The 9,442-nt window shown below is 37.4% G+C and overlaps 1 protein-coding gene across 1 annotated transcript in view; it reads left to right on the forward strand.

Moving 5' to 3' along the window:
* The first annotated feature begins 416 nt into the window (after positions 1-416).
* The window catches only part of HHIP (hedgehog interacting protein), a 23,730-nt gene continuing 14,704 nt past the window's right edge, over positions 417-9,442 (forward strand). Inside the window, exons 1-8 of the mRNA XM_010141726.1 lie at positions 417-459; positions 2,515-2,600; positions 3,098-3,249; positions 3,728-3,901; positions 5,266-5,409; positions 6,293-6,414; positions 8,459-8,582; positions 9,260-9,390. Coding sequence (XP_010140028.1) covers positions 417-459; positions 2,515-2,600; positions 3,098-3,249; positions 3,728-3,901; positions 5,266-5,409; positions 6,293-6,414; positions 8,459-8,582; positions 9,260-9,390 — 976 coding nt within the window. The remainder of the gene's footprint in view (positions 460-2,514; positions 2,601-3,097; positions 3,250-3,727; positions 3,902-5,265; positions 5,410-6,292; positions 6,415-8,458; positions 8,583-9,259; positions 9,391-9,442) is intronic.

A 9,442-nucleotide genomic window follows, 5' to 3' on the forward strand; every position in this document is an offset into this window, starting at 1 on the left:
ACAAACGTTAATGGTTATTTCATTAAATAGTGTAACACAGAATCTCATACAAGCTACTATGTCATCTACAGTTTGTTGGTGCTGGTTTTATCTAAGGGGAATCTTAAAGGAAAAGGATGTCAGTAAGTTATTAAGCTGCCAAGAGACGATACAGATATTTGACACGTGGTATCTCCAAGACAAGGCTATAAAGCCTGGGATGCTGGTTTCACAGTAGACATCAAAAGTCCATTGATGAAAAATAAAAGCAAAGATTATTCTATAGGGAAAAGCTGAAATTTTTAGACTTGGTACCTAATTATTCAGTTTGACAGTACCAAAATGACTGCTCGTAAGGGAGTTAGCTGGGTATCTCTCAATTTACCCCACAGCATATGAGACGTAACACTACAGAAAACTAGATACTTTCTGACACCATGGAGATAATTTCAAAAGCTATGGAAGCTGTGGGAACAACAGGTTTGTCAGTTAATGATAAAGCTGAAAATAAACGTGAACAATTGTTTTCCAAACCCAGAAAAAATAAGTATGGAAAAACTCAGCTGGATTTCCAGTTGCTCACAAGCCAGCTAAGGGCTTGATGCTGCACTCATTTCAGTATCTTAGAGGGATGTTCCCAAAGTGTTTACTAAATGCACGAGTAGACTTTTTAGAACATAGTGTGTCTGGCTCGCTTGAAAAACAGAAAGCAGCATGACTTTTCAGGAGGCATTAGGTACATTCTACAGTGAAAGAAAATCATCTATTGCAGTCTAAGAAAATCATGCAAGACAATTAGTAGAAACTCTGGCCTGAACCTTGCTGTAATTACAACCTTGCAGGTCCCATGTTTCACTCGTCAAACTCTTGCTTCATGTGTACTTCATTAAAAGCTCTTAATTTAATTTTCACCTGTTTACGCTTTCAACAGCTTCACTTTCACACTGAGACTGCTCCCATGACATCAAGCACTAAATAAAATCTTCAGCTTAGTAACAGAAAGACCTTTCTTTACTAATACTTTCAATAACTCACCTTGAATGGCAGGCTTGGTGTGACTCAGTGGCGTTCCTGGGCCCTTAAATGAGTTGAACTTATCTCTCAGGAGAAGAAAAAGGACTGTCTTTGTCTGGGCACAACAGATAGAATCATTCATCAGGAATCTTTGCAATATGCCTTACTGTTCCCAAAGCAACTGATTTGCCTCCCTTTGCTCCAGACTTTATCAGAGCAACATGGTCAAAACTGTTCGAAACTCATACAGTAATATCTACCATCGGGTCAGGCTCAGCTGCAGAATTGTTTTTGGCTCACAAAGGAGAAAGAGCCAGACTACCAGTCCCTTCATCCATGATGACTGCAACCGATTTGGCAGCTCTAACTAGACTTTCAAAACTAACCTCTCTGATAACCCCCTGAAACTAAATTTTTCTAGCAAACGAACTAGCAAATTTTGGCTGCCTCTACCTTAGCAGGGTCCAGATTTCCCTGTTCGAATCTCTTTGCACAGTAGAAAACTCTTGACCTATTTACATCAACATTTCGGACTCAGGTTTCTCTTTGGTGGTTGTGATTAAAAAGGAAGTATGGCAATCCTGTTGCATTAAAATAAATTAAAGCTGTGGCATTGCACAGTAGAAAACTCTTGACCTATTTACATCAACATTCGGACTCGGGTTTCTCTTTGGTGGTTGTGATTAAAAAGGAAGTATGGCAATCCTGTTGCATTAAAATAAATTAAAGCTGTGGCACTTTCCCAGTCAGGCCTTTTGTGGGACGTCTTTCCACAGGAAGACAGGCCCATCCATCTCTCTGAATTGCAAATGCGTTTTAAAAGCTTCATTTTCTCTTATAATTTAAAATTTCGTAATTGGTTATCTGGCACTTTCCCAGTCAGGCCTTTTGTGGGACGTCTTTCCACAGGAAGACAGGCCCATCCATCTCTCTGAATTGCAAATGCGTTTTAAAAGCTTCATTTTCTCTTATAATTTAAAATTTCGTAATTGGTTATCGTGGGTGTGGTTAGGGTTGCAAAACGGTGTCTCCTTACGGGTGCAGAGCTGGAGCACTTGAATCTACCACAAAGTCACTAGTTTTGAGAGGCTGGCAAACCCCGAGTTAACTCCAAACCAACTATCAGCTTGTGAGTAATCGCACATATGAATTGAATTTGAATTGTTAATTGTGTACCCTGCTTATTTCTATGCCTCAGCTTCTCTCCCCTGTATCACCTCAAGAGCAACAGATCAGTCTAAGTGTTATTCTTCATTTATACAAATACAATTTTAGGCATAGTAATATCACATACATTTTTAGACGCCAAAGAGAAAATTGCCTTCTACTTAAGTACGGAGGGTATTTGCATTGTTACAGGACATTACATGGATTTGATGTTCAACATTAACTGTACTAATCTTTGTGGCAAACATAATAACAAAAGAAAGTTGTTCAGAAAACTTTCTATTTTTATTTTAAAAAATAACAAAACCCTTTCCACTGAAGGCCCACATGTAAAACTATGCTTTCTCTGCCCAGAGACCAAGGCTGCTCATTACCTACAGTATCCTAGCTATGATGAACAGACCACCATAGTTGTGACAACTGATGTTGCTGCCTCCAGGGTAAAACAAAGGTTTACATATTACACAAGCAATTTAACTGTTTTCTAAACATATTGCCAAGACAGTGGGAGTTGGCAGCCAGCACTGTGTTTTAGGTTTTGGATACTTGGATTAGAAGTGACTGCTGATTATAGACCTTTTTATTTGTCGTCTATGAATTACAAGCCACCTAGTAACGGAGCAAAGAATCCTTCACAGTACTTAAACTTGTCTTCGTGGCTTCCCAAAGATTACATACACAAATCACTCCACAAAAGTGGCGTAAGAGACTTGTGCATAGATAACTACATAAGACAATTGTCTTGTTCTATCTCTTAAAGACTTCCCCAAAGTGAAATGTTTTATAATCCTTTTTGTGCAGTAGTCAGGAAAGAAATAAAAGAGTTTGGGCAAAGATTATCCACAAGAAAGAAACTTTTTTTTGGGGGGTTCCAGCTGAAACACAATAAAGAACATAATTAACTTCACAATTCTTTGTGTTTTTCATTTGACTGCAGGGAGGAGATGAAAGAGGACTGTTAAGCCTTGCATTCCATCCCAATTACAAGAAAAATGGAAAGCTGTATGTGTCTTATACCACCAACCAAGAACGGTGGGCTATTGGACCTCATGACCACATCCTTAGGGTTGTAGAATACACAGTATCCAGGTATCAGTAGAAGGCTGAAATTCACAAATTCTGTATTTCTCAGCAACCTTTTCATTTTAGTATTTCTCATGTCTAAAATGAACTATGAGATTTACAATGTGTACACTTGGGCACTTGCAGAAGAATTATTGCTGATTTTATTTCAATCAGTTGTTTGGGAACACCAGTAAGTACACTGTTTTTTTTTTATAAGACTTTTTCAGTTATTGTAATTTTTTAATTATACCTATTTCCTCCTTGTTGTGTATAGGCAGCAAAATATTTTTTGTGAATCCTGGAAAATTGAAATTTCTCATAAATAATTGTTTGACATTGACAATTGTCTTCCACGAAGTTACAACATTCACGTCTTAAAGTATAATTTTAATTATTCAATTTTTGGGGGGTTTTGTTTGTTTTTGTTTTGGTTTTTTTTTTTTTAGAAAGAAGAATAATGATAGTGAACTGTGAAAACTGTGTTCGTATCTTTATATTGCAGGAAAAATCCACACCAAGTTGATCTGAGAACAGCAAGAGTGTTTTTAGAAGTAGCAGAATTACACCGAAAACACCTGGGAGGACAGCTTCTGTTTGGCCCGGATGGTTTCCTATACATTTTTCTTGGAGATGGCATGATCACCCTAGATGACATGGAGGAGATGGATGGGTTAAGGTACAAAAACTACCAATGGGTAGACTTCTGTCTTCTGGTTTTGCACAGCATTTGGGGTCAGAATCAAAAGTGATCAGCAGCTGTAAGGTGAAATCCTACTCTGTCTTACTTTACATCGTAATCCTACTATTTTAAGTGCCTGGGTTTAGCAAATTGCTGATTTTCAGAAGGATCTTACTGCTTAAATGTATCTTCTTGTAGTTGTGTGCCATGAAACCATTCAAATATTGGAGCCCTCATCAGTAGATGCAATTGATTTAGGCACACGTTAGACTTTTTTTCCAAATCATTATTCTATGAACAAGACAACTTTATTGAGCAAACATTCTAAAAACATTTCTACAAGCAGATAGCAGAGTCAGTAACAACACTAGATCACTTAGGAAAATGACTGGAGAACTTGGAAGCAATCCTACTTTGGTTCTACCTATTCAGTTTTCTCAGGCTGCTTTTCCCCCTCTGTTTTGTTTGGCTCTTTTGAGTTGCGACATTTGCCTTCATTTAGAGGAAGTGAGGTACTGAGCTTTTACAGACGTAAAAGGAGTTGCTATGCTCAAAGATCTCTCTGGCTCAGCAGAACAGAAGGTTCTCCTGCACTTTGCAATGAGGATATACTTCAAACCAAGACCAGAGAGCAATGCTAAAACATACATTTATGTAAAAAAAGGGGAGACTGAAACAGATTCAAGATGAAGACAAAAAGGAATCAATTTAAATATCGCATCTTTTCATGTTTGTAAAGAGTTTTGATGCTCTTCTACTTTCCTGTCCTTCTCCCTTCCCCATCACAATCATGAATGTAAGGGAAACCATTTTACTCTGTCCTGTTTCATGTAACAAGAAAACTGGGATTTATCACAAAAAAATACCAACACCCCCATTCAAACAATATAGTTACTTTTTTCTTTTTTTTTCCACTTAATGTGTAATCAGTCTCTGGATTGTACTGTGACTAGAAAGCATTGAATTCAACTGGATTCAAAGTGTTGGCAAAAAGCATTATGTAACTACACAGTGACTATGTCCATAGTTACTCTAGAGGAGATACAGTATAAAAGAGTTAATGGCCTTGAGTTTGAAGCCATAAAACTATCTTGGTGCATAGAAAGTTGATCTTATTATCACGGTGCTTCCCAACAACATGGTCAGAGGCATTCTAGTATGCACGTAAGGCAACACAGTGCCCAAACTGAATCTTTGATAGTTTCTGCTACTATTCTTTGGACTTGCATGTACCGTAAAACCAATCTGTATGTGATTGTTCAGTCAAGTCAGTGGTTTATTTTGCTGGTTCACTGTTGTATTACATGGATTAAATCTAGTAAAGTATTTTTAAAAACTATTTTATCCTCCAACTTTCTCAGTGATTTTACAGGTTCTGTATTGCGCCTTGACGTAAATACTGACCTGTGCAATGTGCCCTATTCCATACCACGGAGCAACCCGCATTTTAACAGCACCAACCAACCTCCTGAGATTTTTGCACATGGACTGCACAATCCAGGCCGGTAAGTCAGTTTCAATTCAACTGAGTTACTCTGGAGCAGATACTGTTTTCAACCAGAAATCCTTTATACTTCGGGTAACAAAATTTTAAGAATAAAGGCACCTGTGAACTTTTTAAAACTTCCACACGTCCTCCTCCACACATATGTCACAGTTAGAAACAAATATACAAAGGGCAAAGGGGAAGAAGAAGAGCGTGCACAACTATTACAAGTCAAAACTGAAATGACAGAAACAAAGTACAGGATTTTTTTTTTAATTAATAATAAAATCACTACCTTTATTAAAGAAGAGAACTTAAAGCAGAGAGTTGGTAAAGTACAACTGATATGGAAATCCTGACTGAGGAAAAAAGGCATGTGGAAAACTGAGAACAGCTGGTGATATCTAAACAATAACAAGGAGGAGAACAACACTTTAGCTAAACAACACATAATTCAGCAAATTAGGTGGGTGGTAGTACTGATTTAAAGTCATGGTTCGAAAAAAATCAGAAAATCAAGTTGTTCAGATAAGGCATTAATTCTTGGACTTTTCAACAGACCAAAATTCCTACCCCACATAAGTTAACTCATTTAGATTGATTAAAGCACTATTCTCTCAGGTGTTACTGAGCAGAGTACATTTTATCCCTAGGAAAACCCAGTTTTACTTCATGTTATATAAAAGACAGTGCAGGGATGAGAAAGGTGTATTATCTATTCTATACAAATGTCATGCACTTCTCAGGTATTTTGGCTCAGTATGAAATAGGTCCCTCAAATTGAGTAGACACCACAAAGAAAGAGTAATCCTTCAAAATGTGATGTTTCATACTATTGATAGAGAATTATACATTATGAACTCATCTATCTCATGGATTTTCTTGTATTTTTTGTTTTACAGATGTGCCGTGGACCGCCACCCAACAGATGTTAACATCAATTTAACTATACTTTGCTCAGATTCAAATGGAAAGAACAGATCTTCAGCAAGAATCTTACAAATAATAAAGGGTAAAGACTATGGTAAGTTCCATCCAGGGTAAAGCTTGTGGGAACAAGTAGGTTTCTATGCCCATGCAACGACAGAAAGAAGAAAAACAAAGATAGAAGAAAATAAAGGACTGTACAGCCAAGATAGGTAACTTACAGCACAGACAGGATAGGAAACCTACAAAAGGCAGAACTAACGAAAAGTATGGTACAAGCAGATAAAAGAAGCAAGACAAAACAATATTTAAATGACTCAGCTTTGTTCTTGTTGCTGTAGAGTATCAGGTGAATAAGATTTAAGAAATATGCCAGTTGCTGCTCTGTCAAAGATCTCACTATTACTGCATGTGACAGCTCGGGAAGAAAAGGTTTTGGAATATCAGGAAGCGATAAAAATGTATTCTGAGCCATTCATAAGAAAGCTACAGAATAGAAACCTTGAGTAATGTGCCTCCTATAATGGAAAAAATGAGCTAGGCAACAACCAAACATGGAAATGACTGAGCTCCTTTTAGATGTCACTAAAACCGAAAAACTTAGAAAAACGCGCAATGCTACTTCTTCATAATAAATGACTAGTTTAGATTACATTGCAAAAAGATAAACGTACTCATCAGGGACTTAAGATTTTAAAGTGTTTCCTGTTCTCTTTGATTCAATATGCCAGTCAGTCACAGTTCTAGTTTAACGTTTAACTCTGATACTCACTAAGACAGCTTGCTAGTTCAGGCAAGCCAGGTGACAGTTACTCTGAGCCACCATCTTCCTTGGTTAACCATTTAGCAGCTTGTAAATTCATGGTGGTAAAAGGTGTGTAAAGGTATCAAGAACTGGTCTATCTAGTGGAACGTAGCATTTTCCGGTTTTATTCGCAACCCTAATCCTTCCACCTGCACTTTACTTAAAAGCAAAGCAGCTGCGCTGGCTAGCACAGTAGTACACACTAGCGTAATGCAATTGTTCTGTTTCGGTTTACTGCATGTAATTTTTGTGTTCATTTTATAGAAGACAAACTGCAGAATAATAGTTGGTAAACCACTGCTCCAACGGAATTCTGACTGCATCTTTATTACAGAGTAAACTAAGCAGTATTGTGTCTATCCAGAACAGCTTGCCACTATTAATCCTAGGCTGTGGGTCAATTGCTTCAATACAACGAGTTCATCACCCTCTTCTCCCACATAACATTTCAGCTCCTGCTCTTGTAGGATAATCTGGGAGATTCATTTATCGAGGACTATCAGAAATAGCCCTCTACCTAAAAAAAAAAAAAAGTTCCTATAAAGCAAAAAGGTCCACTGGCTGTGGCTTTAATATAAATATATGCAGTTAGCACGTCAAGTCAAGCCTACTTTTACCCTAAGCGGTATTAGATCACATGAATTGGAACATTTGCACTGAAACTTCCTTGAAGACATTATTTGATATGACTAAACTCCGCAGTTTTGAAAAAAACAAAAACAAAAACAAAAATACCAACCCAAAAAGTAGGAACTACAACTACAACAGCATCATAAAATAAATTGCCAGAAGCAGCCACGGCCACCAGTACTAGTGTTTTATGGGACAGAACACACATACAATGTTTAAAACTGTGATTTTGAAAGTTTCTCAAACCATTGAAATGCTTTGAAAACAAGTTCTGCTGAAAATCCCTGGACTCTTTCTAAACTCTTAGATACCGGAAAGACTTTGCAGTGAAGGGGGTTTAATTGCATTCCTGAAGTTGAGGAGATCCATTCTGCAGACTATATTGACACATAAAAGTTAATAGCGGTAATCGCATCAATTTCAATGAAAGTCCAACCTAATCCTTACACAGTTTTATTCTCTCAGCCTGTGCAGACAGAAGAAAGCTATTATGGCCTCTCCTATCTAAATCCCTAACAGATTGTTTCACAGCCTTTGTGGTAATTTTCTGGGGTTTTTTTGATGTTTCATTTCCAGCAACACATCCCGAATTTGGAGAAATGTTTAAATGGAATTTCCCTAACTTCTTGAAGTAGTAATGTTTTCATAAATGTGAATAAAAATATGAAACTGCATATGATCTAAAGCTATGGTAGTTCCTTTTTAGAAAGCGAGCCTTCACTTCTAGAATTCAAACCATTCAGCAGTGGATCCTTGGTTGGTGGATTTGTCTACCGAGGCTGCCAGTCTGAAAGACTCTATGGAAGTTACGTATTTGGAGACCGCAATGGGTAGGTTTCTTACAACTCTCTCTTAAACAAAAGCGTGTATAAGGTGTATCTAGTTACTGAACTGCCCGTATAAAGGAACACCAACAGTCTTACCTATTATGTCACTTTGCCAATTTAGCAGTGAGATAATGCAGATTAAATTCTAGATTTGGAAATAAAATGGCACAGCACTATAATGAATGGTGACATATGTAACCTACCTGATTCTTGGAAAAAAGTACAGACACGTCGTGGCACTGTTTAGATTTTAGTTCTACAAACAGTTACATGCATCAGTTACACTGTGATGGGAATAGATGTTAATCGTGGAACTGTTTCCCAAACAGGTCTGACTGGTAAGACATTGAAAACTTTTGGAGTTTTCTGGAAATGTTCCTGATGGAGCAAAATGAATGTTTTTTTTAATGAATGGGCATAGCTGTCCCATGCCACATAGCTCAGCATTCACAAATGGCTATATGGTATAGCTTGAACCCAGTTTGGCAATGTTTAAGTGACAGGAAGGGAAATGTGCTTTGTAATCATCTGAAAAACAACAGACAAAATCGTAAGATGATGAATTGCACAGATACATCTACAGAGCTACTTGCATCAAGTGTTTACTTATTTATCTGGACAGTGAAAACTCTCTATTCAAAATGTAATATAACAATTTGCTTTATGTGTTTTTGATATAGAAATTTTTTAACACTGCAACAGAGTCCTGCAACCAAACAGTGGCAAGAGAAACCCCTCTGTCTTGGCAACACTGGTTCATGTAGAGGTTTCTTTTCAGGCCCTGTCTTGGGATTTGGTGAAGACGAATTAGGTAAATAGAAAAAAAAATGTTATTAAATCTTATGCCTTATCAGTGATGCCTG

The sequence above is a fragment of the Buceros rhinoceros genome, unplaced genomic scaffold (assembly GCF_000710305.1).
Source record: "Buceros rhinoceros silvestris isolate BGI_N320 unplaced genomic scaffold, ASM71030v1 scaffold13820, whole genome shotgun sequence".
Classification (NCBI taxonomy): Eukaryota; Metazoa; Chordata; class Aves; order Bucerotiformes; family Bucerotidae; genus Buceros; species Buceros rhinoceros.